The 25,803-nt window shown below is 38.2% G+C and overlaps 1 protein-coding gene across 1 annotated transcript in view; it reads left to right on the forward strand.

Annotated features, from left to right (window-relative positions):
- cntfr (ciliary neurotrophic factor receptor) overlaps positions 1-25,803 on the forward strand; it is a 238,069-nt gene that overhangs the window by 61,230 nt on the left and 151,036 nt on the right. The window contains exon 2 of the mRNA XM_067432680.1: positions 20,380-20,461. Coding sequence (XP_067288781.1) covers positions 20,380-20,461 — 82 coding nt within the window. The remainder of the gene's footprint in view (positions 1-20,379; positions 20,462-25,803) is intronic.

The following is a 25,803-nucleotide window of genomic DNA, read 5'->3' on the forward strand; positions in this document are numbered from 1 at the left end:
CAGGATTCATCTGGCCTGTGATTTGATTTGCCTCCCTGACAGAGCGTGAAGACAATGCTCAAGGAAAAGACATTTTGCTGCTTGCCGTTTACTTCAATTTCACAAAGCTGCGAGTAGTTTTTACTCCTCTTCAGTGATATCTCAAATGACCCCAGATTAAACTACAGAACATGGCCTCCGGTTGCCAGAAATAAAACATTAGAAGACATCTGGGCTCAGTGTGTGTGTGTTGTGGTTTCAATACAATTTCCCATAGCATTTAGTGAAACAGGAGAAGATAACTGAACCCAAACATACGTACAAATGGAGACTATTTTGTTTTAATGGATAAAGAAACGAACGGCATTACTTGGAATGCTATGATGACCTCATCTAACAAGTATTCAGGGACATGAGAAGATAAATGATGTTTTACATAAAACACTGAGTTACAGCGGTATTCATTTTCACAATATTGTTTTACATTATCAGTAGAAACTAAGGTCCATTTGAAAGACAAGGATATGTTTCAGGAGCTGGTGCAATCAAATACAGCAACACATGCCAAAGTTTCGTACACCCATTAGGAGAATGACTGTATTGAATATGGGTCAATGATGTTTAATGTTATCAAAAATATGTTCCATGAGGTTGTTTCGTTATGTGCTTGTTTGGAATAGAAACGTGACTTATAGGAAATCAAATGTGTTTCCCACAAAATATCCTTTGCCATATTATAAAACTTTTGGTTTTTGTTCTTTCTTAATAAAAAAAAAAAAAAAAAAAAAAAAAAAAATATATATATATATATATATATATATATATATATATATATATATATATATATATATATATAACATGTTTCAATCAAGTAACCCAAACAAACATGACTTTCACTTCCCATCATGCTTTGCAAAGGGGCTGAATTCAGAGAGTACATGTTTAAATAAATTGCTATTTTATGCATTTTTAACAAGATGAGAAAATGGAGCCTTTTTAATGTTTAATGCTCTGTTATGTTGGTATTTAAATGTTTGTGTTATGTTAGTGTTAATACACTGAAAAAAAAAAGTCAGATGAATTTACATGATTTAATTGTGTACATCTGTCCCACATGAGTCAATTGCATTAAACAAATATAATTTGTTCATGTAACTTCCACATCATGGAATGAATACATTTTAATTGACTAAATTAAGTAGTTTCAAAGGGCATTTTATATGGCTCCCTGAAATGATTCTGGCATTTAATTTCATGTATTCATTCATGCACCTCAATTTCTTAAACTTTAATGTTACACATCCGAATTATAATACTGTACGAACAAGTTGACAAACTTTTAGCTAGCAATAGCACAAATTAGCATCTTAAATGTGAAACATTTATAGCTCTTTTCAGCAAAGCCATTATGGCATTAGTTATATTAGATCACAGCCTAAGCAAACGCTCCACTCTTATCCACAATGGTAACCCACAATAATTTTAATTGTTCTAATAATTCTAACATAATTAAATATTAAACTCTATTAAACTCAGGCAACTCTCCACCTTTCTCATCTTGCTCAAAATACATAAAAAACACTTTTACATACGAAATAACAACATTTACTCGCTCTTGATTTAACCATATGCAAAGCATGCTGGGAGCGATTAAGCCCCACCCAGTTTAGGTAATGCAACACAAATCATTCATGTGACACAACACAAACAGATTAAGTTTGACTTCATTTTGACTTTATTTAAGTGGATTGAGCACAATCAAATTAAGTTTGCACACAATGTATAAAAATGGTGTTGCTTTAGCTCATTTTAATTAAGCAATTTGAACAAGCAATACAAATATTGTTTTTCAGTGTAGAGTTTATTATGATGAAGTGTAGAGCACGTGGTTGGGGTGAGGACCTGCTAATAACAATTAAAGTTGTTTTGATAATAAAAAAATAAATAAAAACTCCTTTGGGCAAGCCAATAATAATTTGTAAAATATTTTCTTATTAGATAACATTTTTGAATGTGTAATTTAAACTGGATTTCTTGTTATAGTTTTTGTTTGATATTAATTTTAGAATAACTGAATTGAATAGTTTTGGACAAAAGATGAGAATATTAACCTGATTCAACTAAAAGGCATTTAATTAACCTTACATAAAAAATAATGAATAATAATAAAAAAATAATAAAAAAATAAAAACTAACAATTTTAATTAAAGTCAACATAACCCACTACGTGGAACCTGTTGACATAAAAAAAATAAGTACATGCAACATATGATTTTTTTGTGGGTGTTCTACTGCTTGAATAACAGGGATTTGGTTTGCTGAAATTGGCATCTCTCTCTCTCTCTCTCTCTCTCTCTCTCTCTCTCTCTCTCTCTCTCTCTCTCTCTCTCTCTCTCTCTCTCTCTCTCTCTCTCTCCCCCCCCCTCTCTCCCTTCACAATGCTCACACAATCTTGACATTTTAAAAGCAGTTTTTTTCAACTTTTTTGTGAAAAGCTCATGCAAATCACTTTTCAAGAGCACCCCATGTATTCCATGCTAGAAATGCTTGAATGGCTCTCAATCTAGTAATTTATTTATTCCCCCCTACTTTTAACTTAATTAGTTTGGTCAAACGGTTTCCTTCCGAAGGCCTTTTTTGCAGTTAATCCCCCGCAGTTATTGTTCCAGACTGCTAGTCCCAACTGAAGTTTCTGGGCTGTTCACGTCTTAAATTAATACAAGTCCCCCATGTCTTTAATCCACTGCTTCCCATGCTCCTTTGTTGCATACATTTATTTAACGCCTACCATTTCACTGGGGCTGGTAAAAGAACGGTCTAGCCACAGCGGCTCTTTATTTGTTTTGTAAATCTATAGCACGCAAAAATGGGAGGCCGGCCCAATGTGGCTGTAAACGCATTTCATTCTCACACCCGTCACGTGCTACCTTCCGTCACAGGTCATCTTCCCTAACCCCCCCCCCAGCATTAACTTACAATGACTTGCAGAATATCGGCACTGTAAACCTGTAATTGCTTTCCTCGTCTCTAGTCCCAAGTGGTCCTTTATGCCGAAGGATCCATCTCACTCCCATTTAAAGGAGGGTTCCCTTTCATCCGTGCCTGGGATGTGTAATGATAATATGAAACCGGATTTAGCCTCAGTCTCTCTGAGTGCTGTCTTGGCAGCGGTTGTCTCCCTTACTGTTTTTATTGATGATGCTCTCTATGTATCACGGGTCTCATATCACCAATGGGCTGTCCTCTAATATGCCTGAGTGTAAACCAACCCTCTAGTGAGAGTAAAGGTCATAACTCAAAGGGTTATTTAATAATGCAACAAAGGGACATGCATTTACCAAAGCACAGCTATAAGAAATTTTACAAGGCAACATTATGGGTCATTTCTTTGATGTGAACATACTCATTGTTAGAGAATCCTGTTTAAAAATATTTATTTTTGGACATTTTGCATCCATTCCCTGTGAAAAAGAAGTACACTTTAGCATACATTTAAAAAGAGTACTTATTAAGGACATTAATTTCAATACTTAATTGGATGTCATTTACAATTAAGTGAAAACAATTTTTTGTTCAAATACATATCAAATGCAATTAATTGAACTTAAGAGTGTTTTTTAACCCACATAAATAAAATGTTATATGTCATTTCATAATAACTTTAAAATATGATTACAGTGTACCGCTGAATCTACAGTATTGTCAAGCATTTATGGTATATTAAATTATATTTTAATGTGATTTCTATTGAAACTTGTATGTCATGTATTTAAATCTATTTATAATTAGTAATAATTAATAAATAATAGTAATAGTAAAATAAATAGTAATTAGTTATAATTGAGATTTTACACATTTTAACTTTAAATATAATATCTAATAACACACTACAATTAAAAGTATAATTAAGTACTTTACATGTGGTTTTAGTATGTTAGTCAACACATGAAAATGTAGCACAGCTAAATAAAACGTTTAACTTTAAGTGTATTTAAGTGTGTTAGGAAAAAGTGTACATATGAAAGTGCTCTCTTTTTAAGTACACTTAAGTGGGCTTTTATTTATTTAATATTATATTTTTTGAATGTACACACAGTAATATATATTTTTGAAGTACACTACAATGGCACATTCAAAATAATTAAGCACACTTCTTTTTTTCTTTTTTTTCCTTAATGCATGTTCTTTGACTGATCGTGCAATTATTTGGGTGCATTGTTCAAACCAAAATGATTATTCTTCGTAATCTTACATTAAAATAACTTCCGCCTTTTTTGCTTATTTTGCAAATATCTTGTGCTTTTCAACCCATCTTCCGTCCATCTGGCTTCATTCTAGTATCCCCTCCCAACATTCGTCTCATTTCATGCCTTGCTTTCCCTCAGTAAAATGGGTTGGAAACAGCATTTCATGTTGACTCTAAACCAAGAGTCATCTTATAAACAATCAGACTATTTCGAGGCAAGTTTCATTCATGCGAAGCTGTGTACCGTTGCAGCACATTGAACTGATTTGTACGAATAAAAAATGACTCATGTGCCAATAGCAGAAAATCATTTAGGGTTTTTTTGACAGGCAGACATCTTCAGCTCACAGGGTCTTAATTTGGTGTACATAGTAAAGGCCATTATTGCGTCTGCTCCAATATAATCTTCCATTTAACAAAAGAAACTTTACAAGTGGAGACCTTTCTCTGAAACTTGTCAGAATGATGAATGGTGCGCGACATGATCTGAAAAAGATCAAGGGCTTCGTTTGTCTGAAAGGCAGGGATGCAAAAGGCAGGGGCTTGCTGTCTAATCCTTGAAAAGCCGCCATGAAATCTGGATCTCGATTGGCTTCGCCTGCCTTTATTCTAAATGCATGGAGGAAAGTTGATGGTTCCACCTTTATAATCCACTCACAGATCACACAAGCAAGAATTTACCCTGCCATTCAACAAATATATATTTTTTTAAAGCAACAACTGAGAATTAAAATGTGTTTCTTTTGCATAATTAGACTGTACATTAGTTGTTATATGTGCAAAATGACTTATTTGGCTGCTTAATGAGTTGTATGCTAATCTGCTGTAGTGCATTATGGAATTCCGCTGTGTAAATAGAACAGGGACAGATTAATCTCAAATTGATTAAAAGGTAATTTAAATTCCTCATCATTTAGGCTTACATCTGAGCCAAGTTCAATCAGCTCTGCGTGAGAGATGTGTGGTTAAAACTTAATGTTGTAGGTAGTTCTACCTGTGTTAAAATTTATGTCATACTTTGCCCAAAGTCCCTCAGGATGTCTGTGAAAGAGTAATTAAACACTGAATTAAACTCAAATCCCTCTTAAAGAATCTTCTTTTCCCTCTGTAATGGCTTTTTGTTTGGCATATGATCCATCTCTGATTTATTTTCTATTGTTACCAGACCGAATCCAGATATTTAAAGGATTAGTTCACCATCAAAAATGAAAATTTACATCAGTTACTCACCGTCGTGTTGTGCCACACCTGCAAGACTTTCATTCATCTCCGAAACACACGTTAAGATATTTGAATGAAATCTGATCTCTGTCCCTCCGTTGACAGTCTATCCAACTACAACTGTGATGCTTCAAAAAATTCATATGAATTGAGCGGTTCAGTCCAAATTTTCTGAAGAGACAATCAATTTATATGAATACAAATTGAATGTAGGTTTTTATTCACATTAACATTCAACAATGCACACATCAGATATGGTAAATGGAATGGAATTGGTTGATGTGTGAGAATAGCCTGACAAGCCAGACCCACATCAAGATGTTTGGTCTGGAAACTCACCACTGACAGGGCTCAATCCGAGGGGCGGGACAAACGGTTGTCTTTCAAACTCCCTCTGCACGCAATTGGATAGCGCTACAACCAACCAGAGCAATGTGAAGTGGAGCTAGTTGAAGCTAGTAAACATGTGAAGATTAAACTTTCACCGTATCAGGTCGGCAAAACTCTGAACACATCTTCCCTTTTTAAGAATGACTTCAGTGCCGTTCTTTGTTCTTTTCTCAGAGAAAAGCTTAACTCCAAATCTTCCAGAGTCGCGGTCAAAACTGATACGAAAGACCGCCGTTCGCCAGCTTCTGTGTTCACTAGTAGCACGCAAGCGCAACTTTGCTGTCATTATGTTAAGCTCTGCCCACCGACTCTATACACAATGTGATTGGCCTGACCAGAGTTTGTTTTTTACAGCTCATACGTGTATTGAGAGTAACTAGACGATACTCACGGCAGATTAGATTTTCTGCCGCTAGGGTGTGTCTAGATTTCTAGGCTAGTGTGAGAACCAATGAGGTTAATTCTTGTGTGTTATGAAGCACATTTGAGCTTTCAGGAGAACCAATGAGGTTCATTCTCATGTGTTACGAAGCACATTTGAGCTTCCGCAAGAACCAATGAGGTTCATTCTCGTGTTATGAAACACGTTTGAGCCTCCTCAAGAACTATTGAGGTTCATTCTCTTGTTACGCAGCACATTTGATCTTTCTCAAGAACCAGTGGGGTTCATTCTCATGTGTTACACATCACGAGTTTCCGCAAGAATGAGGTTCATTCTTCTGTTACGAAGCGCATTTGAGCTTCAGCAAGAACCAATAAGGTTAATTCTTGTGTGTTACAGAGCACATTTGAGCTACCGTAAGGAACAATGAGGTTCATTCTCTTGTCTTACGCTGCACATTTGAGTTTCCACAAGAACCAATGAGGTTCATTCTCATGTGCTAGCAGCACGTTATAGCTTCCGAAAGAACCATCAAGGTTCATTTTTGTGTTACGCAGCACGTTCAAACTTCGACAAGAACCAATGAGATTCATTCTTGTGTGTCAAGAAAGTACAGTTATGCTTCTCTTTATATTCCTCCCAGACCAAACTCAATGTGAAAATTTCTCAACATGCCGAGATATAGCAAGAGACCTGTGCTCACCTGTCTCTCTCTTTCTATTCTCTAAGCTCACACCTTTGGATCAATCCAGAATCCACATGACAGGAGCATTCGATCCATTTTAGAGTTCAACGAACACTCCTTACATCCCAGGCCTTGATAAAACAACTTCCATCCTTATAAAATGAAAAGATGGCTTCCTTGCTTCATTCACACTCCAGTTTTAGCTTGTATTATATCGATCAGCTTTGTGCCAAAGGTGTGGGGGTGCCTATAAGGAACAAAAAAGTAATTTGAACTATTTTTTAATAATATTGTGTTCTGCTTTTAATAAAAAGTAATAAACTAGATTTTCTGTAGAACTTGTCACACGAATGCTAAGGTGGGTGGTTGCCAGGGCATTGCTATGCGTTTGGTAGGGTGTTCATGGTCATTGCTAGAAGCTTAAATTTTGCCCAATTACTAAGACTGCATCATGTTTGCTCCCTCAGTGAGGAGTTGTGATCAGGATTTGCCAAGTGAAATAAAACTAGTTAAGACAACGCCAATAATGATTAGAGGAGTAATCTCTGTTTAGGTGAGAGCACTGCCTTAATGCATTTCTTTTCTCTGCAAATCACTTGCTGGGCATTACAGCATCGACTTAGACCAAAGTGATTTCCCAAATCACATATCGAAAATAAGTCTTAGATTTTTATAGGTTTAGTGAATAGGAAGTAAAGGAAATTTGAAGGATTACTTGACTAAATGTAGAAAAAAAACAACTATCAAATGAAAAGATTACTAGTTAACAAGTTACCAGTTACTTAATATCTGATTCTGAAAAGGACAGATTATGATGAGGAAGTCAATGAATTATAATACGAATGTTGTTCCCTCCATTACAGTATGTCCACAAATCTTGCTGTACATTTAAAAAATCTACAAGCCAGATTATTAACATTCTGCTCTGTAAAACTGAAGTGTGTAGTCTCTACCTGATCTATCCATTGTTATAATTTTCAGTAAAAAAAAAAAAAAATGATTTTTTCATTCATTGGTAATATTAAGTTACCTAACAAAATATGATTCACAGTGTGGACATCATAACGACAAAAACAAAGTTCGCTCAGAGTTCGCTCAGTATCTCGGCCAACTGCTATTATCTTTATAAATAAATGTTTACAGTTATGCAATATACAGACAAGAATCACCAGCTTTAAGCCAGGATATGAAGCAAAATGCATGCATTCCCTCTTCCTCCCCCCTCTTCCGCTCTCTGTAGCTGTAAACCATGTTCAGAGGGATCGATACCCTCTCCGATAGAGCAGCTAATGCACTGTGAGCTGATTTTGCTCAACATGACAGCAGCAGCTCTGCTTGTGTGGGGTGTTTATTACTGACCAAACAGGAAGAACGAGGAAAAGCGTTATTCGGATATTCTTGGCTTTCTGACAGTAATGGCTGAAATGTTAGACAATCAGGGTAAACAAATATAACAGAGCTGTTTGGTTATTATAATATTTACATACCATGTAATCAATGTCATTTCCGCATGGTTGGTAATTGCATCAAAAAAGGCATTTAAAAAAACATTATTTAGAACTAAGTTAGTCTGCGAATTGAACATGTTGTACCTTAAGCATCAGTATTTTGCTGTGAATGATATAAGTGATACCTAATCTATGCCTCTTGGATTTCTCTAAAAGAAGGACTAATCCCCACCTCAAACCATCAAAATGCTAATATCCTTTCTGTTTGAAATGCTAGGAGCTTTCGCTCTCTCTAATTTTCCTATTCTGAAAAGACCTTTCTGAGTAACATGAGCGAGCGAGATAGATCAATAACTCACTGAAGCTCATTATTTATTATCCTACAGACTGAAGGCAGCCGAGGAGAGGTGGTGTAAGGATTAGCTAGCATGGCTATCCCTGCCAAACATAGTCAATAGATGCACAAAAGTGGCCCCAGAAATAAACTCCATTATCTCTCCCTATTAGTATGCTATTAGCAATTATAGATTTTGCTGAGTTGCATCCCTCTAAGTTGAATGCAAACATGCCAGGCGCCTTGTCTGAGTTCAATCATAATATGCGTGGCAGAACGTGATCACAGAAGTGGACTGAAACCCCCTAAAGTCAACAAAGCTCTGTTGTAATAATTTCAATATTAATTATCTCACTTTTTTTTTACTGAGGTCTGGCATTATTTCGTATTTGGATTCCAAGATTGGCCAGTGTCACGCCATGTACCGTTCCCTTTCATAAAATGGGTATTAATAAACGGCCAACTACACAACCGGCTTGACTTTGAGAGCAATGACAATAAGAGTCAGCTGATCAATAACCTAATTTTAAGTTTTTTAGACAGGCCTTCTCCAATATGTGTGAAATGTAATTGTCAATTGCACTCTGGTAAGCTGGAGCTCAGCTGGATTGGGCATATTAAGTCAAACACCTGTCACCTGGGAAGGCTTTGTTCTCAAAAGAGGGAGGTTATTATGCAGTATGACTGAGTCAAAGGGACAAGAGGACTGTGAGACATGATCTGGGTCTCTTTTCTCAGAGGAGGAACTGTCAGTATCTATTGAATCAACTTTTAATATGTGCTAGTGAATGAATTTAAGGTTCCTTTGTGCTAAGGTGCCCTTTACTCTCCGAATATGTCTGCACTGTATCCTCCTGTCTTCCAGAAGTAAGACTTCTCAATAAATATTTAGCATGCTTCGGACCCATTGGTTGTTACAGTTTCATTGAAGGCGGACTTAGTAGTTCACGCTACTGTAATGTCCGACACAGCATAGAGGTTGCTGATGAATATCTATGTTATGTTGAGTCAGGAGTTGCCTATCAAGGTGAAAAGACCCACAGCAGTTGCACTCAGAGATGCAAGAGAGCTGTCTGTCTCTGTCAGCACAGATCGATGGACTCTGTCAGAGCGAAAAGTGCGCACACACACCCATTTCCAGGTTGGTGGTGTAATTGTGTTGAATTAGGAGGATGTTGTTTGTGATTCCTGGACTGTGTGAAATTAAATCTGAAATGAAACTCAAAACGGTACCTATAGAAGGAGACATTGTTCAATTACTGTTTGTGAAGACCATACACGATGGCTTGAAACACAATTTGTATTTATTTCAGTTCGGCAAGCTTGGTCTCTGTTCCAAATGGTGACCTCGGCTCTTTTGGAGCCTCAGTTGGCTCCACCCTGGAATGACGTATTATTGCATGGGCTGTTGGGTATCACAGTCTAGTCTGCACCAGTACCACTGTGAGTGCATCAAATGTGAAACAGAGGCATCTTGGGGCACTCTTTTCAACCATAATTTGTTTACTGGATCACCCAATTATCTTGATGACCTCTTGGACAACAACATCAACAAAAAAGGCCACAAGAACACAAGTCCACATCAAGGGCACCATTTTGGTCATGGCCTTTGTCTGCGGCATAATTTGACCAACTTGTGTAAACTACACAAGGTACTTTTTTTAATATATAAACAAAATTGTCATTTCCACCGACTTATAATGCTAAAAACTTCTCAGAGTAAAGGAAAGTGACCAACCACCTCAGTGGAATATACTCGCCATTAGTAATTTAGGTATCTGGCAGGGAAAGACGATGTGAGCATGGACTGGCTTTAATTGATTGTATGACTAATGAGCACTGAGAGGAGAAGGAAGCTGGGAATAGAATCCTAATGACTCTGTCAGAGTGGTGATGAGAGGAGCATCTCGCCAGGGTCCTGCCTTACAGCTCACACAAGGCCCCTGGGCAAATTTCCAATTTTTTCAGCTAGCTGTAGGATACCAGCCTCTGGGGTGTGGACATAAAGGTGTGCAAACACAGAGTTCAAAAAGAGTCTAATACATACTAGTACAGCTGACACCAGAGTATCCATACTGTCACCTAACATTCTAGTAACAAATTACTAATTTGCTTTGTAGCACAGTGGTTCTCAACTGATAGGTTACAGCCCAGGAATAGGTTGTAGAGTGGATAGGGTGGCATGGAAGTCACCTTTATTTGTGACTTTCTTTTTAAGGTGATGTTTCCAATCAAACTCTACAATATTTTTTGAGCAAATTCTTTTGTAACTTGAGGGAAACTTGCCAAAATAGGTAGGGACCAACATGGGCAGGTTGCAAGACACCCTCATCTTAAAAAAAATAAATAAATAAAAAAAAAAAAAAAAAAAAAAGTACAAACCTAAACAAAAGGGTCACGGAAAAGACGACACAGACTGCAACTATGGGTTCGCTTGCAATAAACATGGTTTGTGATGACCACGCTGTTGGGTCACCACTTGATGCCAAGCGTAAAATTTGGGCCCTGATGCAAAACCAACTGAGAACAACTAATTTAACAGACACTATATTTGAAGCTACTTTAGTACACGTAGTAGGAGACGTTCCTCTGATGCAACCTTGGGATGTGTTTGTTGATTATGGATGCAGTTGTAATAGAAGCATGCAGGGTTGACTATGTCAACCTTTCATCTACCAGTTCAGATCTTTAGCCACCCCAGTCTGAGTTGTACAATTGCTCATTGTGATCCATTTCAGTAAATTTTACCTACACTAAAAGGTTGACTCTGTGGTGGATTCTGGCCTTTCTGGTCATCTGGAATAAATACATTGCTTGAGAACTGAGCAAGTGGTGAAGTTTCATGGTTGACATCTGTAACATGGACATAAATGATCTGAGAAGGACCCGGCCACTGTGGTATTTTGGTTTGAAGGACTCTCCGAAGCAAATAATCCCTTTGTGATTGGGAAGAAAAAAGCCCTGGCTTCAGAGCAAGCAATCTGTCAGTTTCTTGATAATCTCCTCTCTTTCTTTTATTTCTGAATTTCTTTCTCTTGGTCTTTCTCATCTTCTCACTGATGCCCAAAAGATCCTCTCATTGTGACTTTTTTCGCATTTCTTGCTTGGTGTGTCACATCAGAAGAGCATAGTAAATAGTTGGCTGCAGTTTCGGTAGTTTGTCTGAGGAACAGATGTTGCTTTTGCACAGTGGTGGCAGAGGCAAACCCCCGGTACCACCACAGGGCATTCCTCCCTGCAGTTGCCAGCTGGAACCTTTGAACCCGAACTATCTGAATGGCTGACTCTGTCAAACATCTGTTTCTCTCCTAAGCACTCTTATTTTTATTTATAGACCTTGAAACATTGACAAATTAACCTTTTTCACCTGTGGGCATGGGTGATATGGTAAGCATAAATACTATCCAATCTGAACAATAAGGTGCCATGGACAGGTGGAGCATTAAAAGATGTTCTGCTTCATCATTGGACAGTCGGTTGGATGATAATGAATTGTGATCCATGGATCTTCAAAAGTCTTTGGAGATTGAAAGTGCTGCATTTGTCTCTGATTCTGAGGGGGGAAAGAAAGAAACAGAGTGTGCTATAGGCCTACCATTAGCCTGGGCTCTGCATGACAGATGTCCTCTTTAGGCGAGTAAACCAATAGAAAAAGGATAATTACATCACAAGTCACAGATCACTGAGTCACTGTCAAGAGACCCTGTACTGTTCCTGCTAAGACTTTCTAAAGTCCAAGGCGTTTTGGGCCTACAAACATCAGCGAGAAGAATACCTGCAGAACTTATTCATTCCCTAAAATAAGATAGGAGTTTATGACTTGACTTGATGATATCAAACCCTTTTTTATAGTCAGTCCACACAGTGGCCACCTAGATACTTCCCTAGGCAAACATTTGGACATTTATTTACCGTTGAAAAGATGTCCCTCCAACATATCCCGTTGGGGCTGAAAAATTGTTCCAAAATGAAAGTTGAACGGATGCATCTGAAAGCTTTTTAAGGAAATGTTCTAAATTACATATTTATGCCATCCTAGCTATTTTTGGCCAGGGACGCGACATTGCCATCGGACCAATGTTTGCTGGGCTTCTAGTTGTTTAGGTCCTACTGCTTTAAAGGGAAAGACTGAGATCTCCAAAGTTCATGTTTCAGTAGTATATGTCCAAATCTCCAATACAATAACTCTTTTTGCTTTTCAAAATTCCTTTCCCACTCCTTACATTATCTTTGAAGTACTGAGTGACAGGCTTAACACTTACTCTTTTGTTCATTTGTTAATTAGTTCATTAGTTAAATGATGTAAACAACCTTATCCAGAACCTCACAAACACGTGGTAAATTCAGTACACACACACACACACACTAACCTCTTACAGAGGGTAAAAGCATCCTGTGTGCATTCCTTTGTAGGGTGTCTGCTTATTTATTCTCCCTGTAATGTCCAAACTGGCTCGGTGTGGTTAGCACACAGGGTGGCCGGGGTAAGGACCAGGCCCGAAGCAGGAAGGGTCTATTCATGGGTGCTGCATTTTAAGGTCCTTGTGGAAAAAAAAAACGTAAATAGAGGGTTTTTAGCACCACATAGAGCTTGGTTTATAGCTAGCTGAGTCTCACTTCAATAACTCATTTAGAATATGAACTACATATTTAGAGCAGAGTGGGATTGTGGGTAAATACCAACAGCATGCTGTTTGCATTGAGGCTTTCTACTTGCATTTGCACAAGGGCTAATATATGTAATGCAGATGAGTAATAGCAGAGCAGAATGGTGTAAAATCGCACCAACTAATCTGTATCACAGCCTATAAACTCATTCTGTTGATGGCCTGCGTATTCACATTGGATAATATAGTCATAAAGCACTTATTTATTGGCATTGACTGATGAATATTCATTGCATAGGTCCATCTGCACTATTTTATCATAAAAATGTTAAAGGTGCCATATGCGTGATAAACTCTTTATGATGCACGCTTTAAAATGCAGCTGTGCTAACTTGGCACGAGGGACACAATGGGTTCCTAATTAGATTGCAAAAAGAGAGTGGCCCAGCATAAATGAACATTGTGTGGTGTATAAAGTAAGTGTACAAGATAAAGGGAAGAGGGGGGGAAATAGTTTAAAACAAATCTGCTAAGTACTAGGAAATGTATTTTCTGAAGTCATGTTGGTTTCGTATCTTGATTTCGTATTTTAATTTCTAAAATGTATTATTTTTCAAGATTTTTCTTTTTCTTTTTACAAATATCATTCATAAATATCATTACTGTTTTGGGAAGTCAAACCACGTGACATTTCATAACCCGTCAAATTATTTTTGTCAAATTGTCTGATATTTTATTGACCTTCACATGAGCTTATGAGTGTCTGAGGTGTATCCTCTATGATATAACTTCCTGTTTCATGTGTCGGTTTTACCACATGACACCATGGACAGAACTTAGTGGTAATAGTAATAAGCATAGGCTGGATTCCAGCCAGATATGCATTCACCTATTTCTTACTGAAATGATGATCATGTTGGTAAGTAACTGCGTATCCTTAAATTCTTTTCTGTCAACACCGGCAAAGATCCTTTATTCCAGTGTGCGTGCAGAAAGAGTTGCCAAGTTTTTACAACAAAACCCGCTAACTACTAGCCCAAAACAATAGCTTCTCGGGGGGTTCTCTGGAAAAGGAACGGCATTTGGGGGGTAAAATATGTGTTATGTTGACATGGTTGCCTGCTAAAATTCGCATTCATGGGTCTATATCACATAATAGTCGCTTCAACCCGCAGACATGGAAAACAACCCACGGAAAACAACGCAGACTTGGCAACACAGTGCAGTGCAATCATTGCTCTGATTGGTTGTTGGTCTATCCAATTGATGTCTTTCCTGGTTCGGTTGAAACACATCCCATAATCACAGCCCAATGGAATGGTATCAGACTCATATTCTGACTAGATTTGAGTATGTTAATAAGCAGGGAATAAAAAATAACCATATGAAATGTAATAAAATGTAAAAAAATAAAAAAATAAAAAGACCACGCAATCATCAATACTGGATATATATATATATATATATATATATATATATATATATATATATATATATATATATATATATATATATATATATATATATATATATATATATATATATATACACCAGCACAGCAGCCCAGAGATCACAGCTCCACAGGCTATGACAGGATTGACATTGTATTTGGCATGCGATTAGGGGTGATGTGTCGGGTTTAAATGTCAGGGCTATTGGCTGTATTTGTGCATGGCCGCGTGCCATGTGCGCTGTAGCATGGGTGCTAATCTGAGAGATCTGTGATACGACTGGATTGATGGAGGGAATTAGTGTCAGGAGGGGTCTTGGATGCAAGACTTTAATTACAGGATAGGACCTCAGAGTTTGTGTGTGTCAGTATAAAGACTGGAGCCTTTGTGGAAAACTGATTGAGATTTTATCTTTGTATGTTCAGACACATTTAGGGCTGGGTGATATATTGAATATTCATGAAATATGCGTGATCATTTAGCTAGAAATATAAAATTCGACATCATCATGAATATCACAAGTGATTTAAATGCAAACTTTTTATTTGGTCATTAAGATTCTTAAAGGCGTTTCATTACAAGTTTCTCAGTCATTTCTGGCCTTGTAACTATGATTATGACTGACTACTATAAACCAAGATGCTTTAATGGAGTATCTGATTTGAACCAATTTAAAGTTGTAAAAAGGGCATTAAAGTTGGTAAGATTAAACAATTTTTGTTTATCGTTGTGACTTGTGAATTTAAATTGATGCACATCTAAAAATGCTTGCATTTGTTTTCTGTTTCAATAGCGATAAACGCAAAATATGCAATATGAGGATATATCAATGACTTTAGGTGCACTCTAATTACTTGTGAATGGGAAAACGATGGGGGAAAAATGGGAGTTGCATGGCAAATAAGCCTCACCTACTAAATTAAAGAGCAAATTATGGCTGCAATATTAATCAAATTTGTAATCGTGATTACAATTACGGATGTCTCAATAATGTAATCGTTCAATAAAATGTAATCGCAATTACAACAAAAAAAGTCCACTTCTGTGCTTAATGGGTCCTGCACACTGTGTGATTTTTCAAAATCCTTTGTGAATGTCCCTTGTCAGACTGTACGAACATGATCGCCGTGTGGAGACTGCACGATGGTGGAGGCGCGCTAAAAACGGACGCGCACAAGAAAACTCGTCCGGCGTTTTATATCATCAATGAATGACGCGTTCGGTGACAGTGAGCTGCATTACACGCTGGACTGAAATGCTGGCTACAAAGAAATCTCTAGCTCTCGTTTTGGTCATAGTTTGTCTTGAAAAACTAAGATATTTGACTGCTGTCGTAGGAGAAGTCACACTGCAGGATTGTGTGCCAAATCTTCTGACACTGCCCGAATTTCATCTGAGGTTAAATTTGATCGCAGCGCTCATTAATCGGCTGCCGGTGAACATGTCAAACTAACGACCAAAGACGTCAGATTTTAGCCTAGGATCAGAGGAATCTTTTAGGATTTGCTAAATTTGTCTCAGACAGCCAAATCGTGGCCAAAATCGCACGGTGTGCACCCCCCACCCCCCCTGCCCCATTGTTTAATTTTCATATTTTACTTTTTTTTATTTAAAGAAAAAAACCAAACCAATGGACTGTTTTCAGCTTGTTTCTTTTGATATAACAATATGGCATTCAGTCGCTTCAAACTGTTATAGAGCTATTTAAAACTTCATTCAATGCAAATTGTGATCATCGTAATTTATAATCGCAATTACAATTACAGGGGAATAATCGACAATTATGATTTTTGTCATAATCGTGCAGCCCTAGAGCCAATAATTAAAACGTATCGCATTAATGCAGCTGCCATTAGAAGCTCCGGTTCCTATAGAAACAGTCAGTGTTACTGAGTCACTGAGACAGGTTTATGACTGAATATGCACATTAGCTTTGTACCTGCCAGCTTTGTTTTTGTCATGATTCAAGCATGCAGAAACAAAATTTATGAGACCGTTGTCGTCAGATTTCATTGGTGATTTCAAATAGGAAATGTAATCGTAAGCTTGGTAAACGGTTTTGGAAAATTAAATGAAGTTTCCCCATTTAAAGAGATAGGAGCTGTACTTATATGCACAAGAGGCGTTTCAAAGATGGCCGCTGAGTGAAATGACTTGTCTTAAAGGGATTTTGGATTTATATACTATATACTAACAATAAAAAACAATACATTTTTAAAAGTTTAAAATGAATTAAAGCACATACCTTATTCTGAAACTGATTTTTCAGTATAAAACTTTTTAATATTGGTCGAAAATAAAACTCCATACATGTACATGGTGAGCTGTTTAAGCTAAATGCTTTATGTATCATCTTTGCCACTCTAGGGAGACAGCATTTGCTGCTAGAAAGCATTGATATTCTACTGAAGATTTTCAGAGTTCAATGCCATTGGCACTGCTATTTGTATTCAACATGTAGACCAATCCCCATATCCTTTAGGCCACATTGATTCATATTGGAGAATGCTTTTGCAAGTTGAGAGATTTTTGAAGGTAAAGTATAAAAAAAAAATACAGATAATAAAAAGTCTGAAATTTCCGTTCATCTGAGAGCAAAAGGTTTGGTGGAATTTTACTGGCTGGTACGTTTTTGTGATACTTCATACCTTCTTTGCGAGCATTCAGTTCAGGCTTTCCAATTTAAATGCAAATTTTACAGGACATCACAAGGAACCTGAGATGGGTGCAAAAAAAAAAAAAAAAAAATCATTCAGCACCAACGATAAATTATACATTTTAATTAACCAGTGAGAGAAATGCGTCTATTCAGCAGCAATGGCCATAAATAAGAAATGAATAAATAAATAAGACGGGAGATAAAGGCAAGCAAAATGGGTCTCATTGAGCAACATTATTATAAAATCTGCAGTGCCATGGGATGTCATTAAGAGAAGGATCCTGAGCTGTCAGATATCAAATGTATTGTTCACGAGTTTGATAGGCTAAATGCTACTTATGGCCGCTAGAAAAAGGAGGAATTCTGAAGAACTGACAGAGAGATACAATTTTAATTTCACTCCTGTCAGTCCATTTTTTTTCTCCCGAGTGCTGTAATAAATATGAAGTGTCAGTCAACAGACTGAAGAATTTCTCTGCTTTACTCAAGAATCTCAACTGAATAGAGGAAAGCTTTGGTTTGTAAGCAGTGGTAATTGAAAAATGCACTTTCAAATACTCATTTACATACTTTTAATTTGGACATACTAAGTTGAATGTGAAAGGTTTATCTACTTATAAATGTATACAACTCCGTAAGCAGTGCTGTGCAACAACATGTGAGTAATATCTGGACAGATTGTCATCCGTATGTAAATGATGACCTCATGCAATGTTTATGATGGATTTTTGATGAACGACACGGAGACAAACAAACGCGAAGACATTATTCGGCGAGAATGTAGAATATTGACTTTAGTCCGCAACATTGATCAAACAAAGAAAATAGTTTGCTCTCTCGTCTTCACACTTGTGTGTATGTGAACCTTGTGTTTAGTGAGTGACGAATGCTGGGTAAATATAGCATATGTTGATAAAAGACAAGCTAAGTATGCAGACCCATGAATCAGAACATAATAAGTAGCTGACAAAAAGCTAAATATCCACAATATTAAACACCCACATCAATAAAAGCAAATAGTATATGCACAGCACTCCCACTTACGTGTTCGACGGCAGCCAAGACGAGCATGTGCTTGCCAGCAAAAACAATCAAGAACTTTTGCTACAAGTGCGCTAGGTTCTCCACAATTAGCGAGACGGTGTTGTGATTACAATGTTAAATATATAAATAAAGTGTGTATACATTTCGTTTAGCGAGTTAACCATCCTGATAATGGGGTGTTGTTATAATTTCCTGTTTACCTTTAATGAATAACTACCGTTGGGAGCATGGGAGACAATTAAACAAGTGAGTCTACAATAAAATAATGCTCGTATGCCATCCATGGCTTTATGTGTGCATTCATCTAGGATTTTTTTAATAAAAAAAAAAAAAATGTTTTATTATTCTCGGTTATGAATATTCCCTGTCTCACTCTGATGAATGCCTCTCTTTGTGTTTGTTTTAACCGTGGGCTCTTTTTAATGTTTTAAATGGTGGTGTGCTTAGGGAGACAAATTGGTATCCTGACCCTACAATGTGTTGTTTTTGGTCTGGATTTCAAATGTTTCACTGTGAAGTCTTCCCATAGGAAAGAAAACCACTAACATTATTCTGTTAATATCTCAATTATTTCTCCTGGACGTAAATGAGATTGCATTGAGATCAAATTTTGTTTAAGTAGGCTATCCTGCTTCTCAGATTTTCCTAGACTCACATTTCCTGGTAATCTCACATACTACCTCTATTGTTTCAGAAGTGATCTTTGCAATGTCTCAAACTGATTTTCTAAGATCAAATATTAATCATTTGTGTAGTTCCGTTTGGCTCCACTTGTAGTGCATAAATTACACGCTGTATATTTAAATGAAACTGGAGCTCCATTAAAGTAGCTTTCAGCAAACTTTTGCTTAGTTCAACCACATGCCCTTTTTCCAAAACTCTGCCCACCAAAGACACACTAGTGGCCATTGTCTTTCAAAAATACTCAAAATGATTGATGGGCCTCGAGTTTTTTCCTGATTGGTTAAAGAAGTGTATTGTTTTGCTGTTCGCAGAGTCTAGGGCTGTCACTGAGACAGTTATGATTGATCAGTAGACCTGTTTCAGTGATATCTGTCAGGTAGTGGGAAAATTTTAAGTGAGTGTGTTTTGTGCCATTGTTGACACTAAATGGAACTGAAGGCTGCTTGTTTAAATGGCCCAGCTAAGTCAGCCATAACAGCAGCGGCTCAACCGATGGTGTGAGTCTGAAGCAAGACTACCTGTCAGGTGTTGGAGGTCACTCTAAGACTCGAAATGTGTGTGGGAAACACTATACTGAGTTATGAGTTATGAAATAGCAATCAATGCTAAAACAGCATTTCCACTGGTTTTAAAAAATAATTTGAAAGAAAGAGAGCAAGAAAATAAATAGAAGGTCAGATGAAGAGAGACTGAGAAGGTCTTTTTGATGGTGAATACTGGATCCAAACAATCTGGCATTGTCTTTCCTTCTTCCTATTTCTCATATAGGTCTGTCTATCCCACAGCCAGTTGGCCAGAGAGAATATCAGTTCCCGAGGACATTGTTCCACTGATTAGACGCTATAAAGTAGAGAGAGAGAGAGAGAGAGAGAGAGAGAGAGAGAGAGAGAGAGAGAGAGAGAGAGAGAGAGAGAGAGAGAGAGAGAGAGAGAGAGAGAGAGAGAGAGAGAGAGACAGACAGACAGACAGGCAGGCAGGCAGACATAGAGAGAAGTGGGGCGGGGAATCAGCAGGCAGATACATTGGAAGAAAGAAAATGCAATAGAGAGAGAGAGAGAGAGAGAGAGAGAGAGAGAGAGAGAGAGAGAGAGAGAGAGAGAGAGAGAGAGAGAGAGAGAGAGAGAGAGGGAAGGAAGGAAGGAAGGAAGGAGGAAACTGTCCTCCTCATGCTGTCTTGGCATCAGTGCCACCCAGTTTCTCTCGGGCAGGCCAGAAGCCTCACGATCTACCTCTGTGTGTGTCTCTGCAGATGGCCAACATTGTGACGTCCTTCTGCTGTGTGGTTCTTGCAGCCGTGGTGGTGGTTTATGCCCAAAGGCGCAGCCAGCAAGGTAAGTCCACATTTCGGATACTTCCTCCATCTGTTGTGGGTCTCCGGTGTGTGTCTGTGTGTGTGTTTGCTCAGGAACAAGACAATTTCTTAACAATGCTACAGCTACATCTTTTCTAGATTAGGGATCAGTTGGTTCTTTTCTGGTTATGTGTCTTGACTTTCTTTTTACTTGTCGTTTTCTTTGCGTCCCTCCTTGAATCTGTCTGTTGGAGTGGAACAGAGAAGTCACATTGTGAGCAGAGGGTCAGTATCACCTGACTGTGGGGAGGGGTGTGTGTATGTGTGTGTGAATGCTGTTTAACGCATGGCCTGGCTGCCTGGAGACACAGAGACTAGCCTGTCACTGGGTCAAAAACTAGAGTTCCAGAACAAAGCAATCCTCGTAGTGTGTATGAATGTGTCTAAGTTTGGACTAGACATGTTATCTTGCTGACTGTGATGGGTTCTCTCATGCTTGGGTGAATAAGCAACTATGTCATTTCTGCATTCCAATTCAGTGTCATTTTGCGAGACAGCGGGGTGGAAATGCTACCGAGGCATCCTTGATTCTTTGGAAGCTAATATAAATCTATTGTCATTTTTTCAGTTATTATTCAAGCTGGATGCAACAGCATATTGCGCCTTTTCCTAACCAGGTGCAACTCAAGTTTCCATCAACAAGTAATGTGTCTGTTTTCAGTAAAGGCAAAAATGCAACGCCACACAGCCAATCAGAACATATTTCATGGAGCTTGCACACTAGAGAAAACTAAGGGTTTGATGGAAAGGAATGCATGTAATACAATTTAGGGTTTGGAAAGAATGAGTTTGAAGGAAGGAACAGAATTGGATGAACACTTCAGCAGACCTTTTGAGTTGTTCCCTCTATGTCAAGAGTGTATAGTCCTGCTCCTAAAGGGTTACATTCCATCCAAGTTTATCTCCAACCTCTATTAAAAAGACCTGAATACATGAACCAGCTAATCAAGGTCTTCAGGATAAGTTATAAATGTCCTGGCAGGTGTGTTGGAGTTAAAATATTCATGGATAGTTGCCCTCCAGAAGAAAAGTAATAAATATAGGCCTAGAGTGCATACAGTTTTGTCAGACTACTCTAGATGAACATGCTTCTCCCAAACCTTTCACCGTTTATTACTAAAGGTTGAGAATGGGATGAGATGTAATGGTTAAATAGATAGAGTAACCCCTCCTGTTCGCACCGCCCGCCCCAAGCCGAGTCGGACGCTCTAACAAGGAGGTTAAAGGCTGTAACCTCTAGTGTCAGTCACTAGAGTATCTCATGAGGACAGAGGAGTGAAGTTGACTTGCAAAGTGACTACAAGCTGGCCTCCGTTACACTCACCCCCTTAAACCTCACTTCCACCAAGGTCACGGCACCAATGTAACCCCTCCTGTTTGCATCGCCCGCTCCAAGTGGGACTCGAACCCGGGTCAGCCGGCATGAGAGTCGTACGCTCTAACAAGGAGGCTAAAGGCCTCTGTTACACTAGGCTCATAATCAAAACCTTGTAGGTTCAAAACCAGGGCTGTCCAATCCTCCTCCTGGGGAGCCAACGTCCTGCATGATTTAGCTCCAACACTCATTAAACACACTTGACCCAGCTAATCAAGTTCTGTAGTATAGAGGGTATGCATCGCCGTCACTTTCCCAGTGGAACACGCTCCCTCAGCCTGGACTGAGGGCAGAAGAGCTGCTGCATGACTGGAGTTAATAGGTGAAAATGTGAGTAAACAAACGGTTATCATTTTAAACTAAAGGTTGGACTCAATATTGTGCTTCTTACAACTTGGCAAAGATCCAGTGATCTATGGATATTGACATGCAGCCAGGAACCATGTTTTCCTGACATTTATATGAGCCTGATTTCGATACATAAATATTTATCACTGTCAGTCATCACAATTTTGCAAGGGAATCCCCATGTATATGCGGACGGGCATATGTATTGAAGCGGTTATGTGGCCCCTTGTCAAGAATGGAAAACAAAAGTTTTATTAAAATTCTGATATATATATATATATATATATATATATATATATATATATATATATATATATATATATATATATATATATATATATATATATAGGATTAGTGCACGTGCTGAACTCAGGGCTGGACAAAAACTTGTTGTTGTAAAAAACTCTTATAGAAATCAACAAACATGTCTGTGATTGGCTACATTACTCACCGAAGCGAAAACACCTTGAAAATGTAATCATTTGATGAGCGCAAATACTGATACTCACTGGCTTTTTTGACAACTCTTTTATTGCTAAAAATAAGCTATTATTACGAAGAAAACAGATCCTAGACCATAAGTTATGGGCAGCTTTTCCCTCTGAAAGCAACCAGTAGCAGAATCAGCTGGCGGCAGTGGTTTGAGTGAGGAAATTACATGCTATTATCAAGTCTGTTTCCCTCGGTCCGGAGGGGGGCACAGGGATATCCATGGGGTCCATGGCCAAGCCTCCCACAACCAAAGGTTTTGTGTGTTTTCCACGGCATTCACGGTGAAAATCAATGCTGCCTCTCTTTTTGCCACTCTGTAGGCATAACCGCAGTCACTCCACCCATACAAACCCTCTGTTACTAGAAAGTTCCAGGCAGGTTTGTTGGCGCAAGTGTTAGCTAAACTCTGTAGGATGCTCACCCGCCAGGAGCCAGTTTGGACACTTCTGATCTAGAACCTCTACATGAAAGTGTTACTCATTTGTACTATATAGTGTACTTTAGGTCACTTATAATGAGAGTAGCCACTAAATGATTACAGACTATAAAAGGAATCCTATGCTAGCCAAAGCTGCATATGCCAGTTCAATTGGGAACACTTTTTTTGAGAGTGATAAGGGATCTTCTTGGATGTCTCATGCTGTTGTCATCCCCCCCACACCCCTGCGGCGGCCCACGTTTTGTTGAAGCGAGGCTCTCACTAAAGCTGATTACATCGCTATAATGCCAAGTCATTGGCATGTGTTTCTTTGGCAGGGCAGTAGCACTGATACAGTGATGTCATAGTGGGGTGACATCACCACGTCATCCATCAGCAGTGTTTTTTATCTGTTGCCACACTTGTTCTGATTGGTCAGCTGATGGTGTTTAATCTAGACAGCAGTCATCACAAACCACGTAATTCCCACTTGTTCCAGGGTTCCAGGGTTATTGGTCTTATCGGTTTATTTAAAGTCCTCATGAAATCCAAATTGACCCTCTTTACTTTGTTAGCACATATTACAGGTTTTAGGGTGAACAATTAATCCGTGCAAGTTAATACACAGAAAAAAATGTGTTTGCATTGCTAATCTTTAATAAAAATCTGAAAATTTACTTCAGGTCTGGAAATGATGTTTCCTTCTCGGATGACGGCAGTTTGACGCTTAGGTTTGAAATAGCTTAAAGGGATAGTTCACTTTGAAATTAAATGTTGATATGTTTTAGTTTACCTTATGGGCATCCGGGATGTAGGAGTATTTGTTTTCCCAGTAGTTTCAATTTTGATCATTTTGGGTCAAACCGTTCTTGTCTGTGCCTCACATAATGCAGGTCTATGGTCACCACCTCAAAGAGCATACACAGAGAAGTCCAAATAAAAAAAACGATATAAATACTGTTTGTTTTCTCACACAAACCGCTCGTTTCGTGTCTTAGGCCATCAGTGTGTACTTACGATGGGGGATTGTTTAATTTGGACTTCTCTGTGTATGCTCTTTGAGGTGGTGACCATAGACCTGCATTATGTGAGGCACAGACAAGAACGGTTTGACCTAAAATGATCAAAATTGAAACTTCTGGGGAAACAAATACTCCTACATCTCGGATGCCCATGAGGTAAGCTAAAACTTATCAAAATTTAATTTCAAAGTGAACTATCCCTTTCCCTCCAATCGTTAGTCAGCTATGAGCGAGGGGTGGAAAGGAAGAGCGCTGAAGTAAAACCCTGCCCTCTATTCAATATTCCGTTTCACTTGGAAATACAGCACAGCACTGAAAAAAAAAACTCACTCGCTACGGTTCACTTTGGGACTCAATATCACTGACTGATGACATAAAACAAGGCTTTGTCTGTCTTTTGTTTCTGATGGAAGGATGGGGTCGGGTAATGTTCTTAGTTCTAACTTAAAAATACCCCTAGACTTGATCTATTATTGAGAATTTAAAGGATTTAAATTATTAAAAGATTATGAGGGAATTTAAGGAAATAAAGAAAGAGAAATAAAAACAGTAAAAGTTCCAGTTCTACTGTAATTACTCTATGAAGTAAACTATTTGCAAGCAATTATATATATATATATATATATATATATATATATATATATATATATATATATATATATATATGCACACATTCACTCTTATTTTCATCTGCCTAATACTTAATGCAAAATGTAAAAAAGTTGATAAATAATGTCATATTTTCAATTAAAATAAGTAGTTTGCATCACTTGATATTACTGTTGGTTGCTGAATGTTTTTTCTTGTAAAACAGTTGGCAAATATTAAATGTCTAGCTACTAATATTAAGACGCGCTCTGCCAAAACTGTATAAGTGTTGGAATTTGCACAAACAGTAAGCCCCGCCTACTTTTATTTGATTGGCTATGTCACACATTCTTACAGTGACGACCGCTGAGGCAGACCAACCTAAAAATATAACATTTTACTTTGGTCCCCCTAATGTCTATAGTGGTTACGGCCCTGCATTCCATAAACATGCCCATCACAAACATAGATACCAATTAAAGCCCTGCATTTATGCCTGAGCCCGACAGGCCCCGACTTTTTTACGCCCCTCGGGCCGGGCTTCGGGCCAATTTTCACGTCATACCTAAAACGCGGGCCGGGTTTCGGGCCTTTTTTTAGGCTTCTCCTTCGTTTTATATTTATTTTATCAAATAAAAGGAACAATGAGATGTTCTGCGCTGGTGGAAACAACATGAGACCATAATAGCTAACGCGACTGTCAAGATGGCTCGCACAGTGTTCAGAGCATAGGTTCAGAGTCCGCGCCAGCAGCAGCGGCGCGCGTTTCTTCAGCGCAGCTGCTAGAGTTAAGGCCGGAGACACACTGCAAGCGTGGTGTGAGCGTGGCGTTTCTGTTGCGTGTCATCCGCGGGGCGTCTGCTGCTATTAATAAACAGGGAAGCCCTATACTTCATGTTAAATATAAATATATTGCCTATTGATACAGCAAAGACAACGTCGGCAGTAGCCGGCCCATACCATAGGCTATCAATGGTATTGACGGCAAAAGGCTACAGAATATTTCGTTCTGTATTGACTGGTTTAATATTTCAAAATCGATAATTATGTTGTTTTTTATTATTACAATTAGGCTAGGC

Source organism: Pseudorasbora parva, chromosome 23, assembly GCF_024679245.1.
Source record: "Pseudorasbora parva isolate DD20220531a chromosome 23, ASM2467924v1, whole genome shotgun sequence".
Lineage (NCBI taxonomy): Eukaryota > Metazoa > Chordata > Actinopteri > Cypriniformes > Gobionidae > Pseudorasbora > Pseudorasbora parva.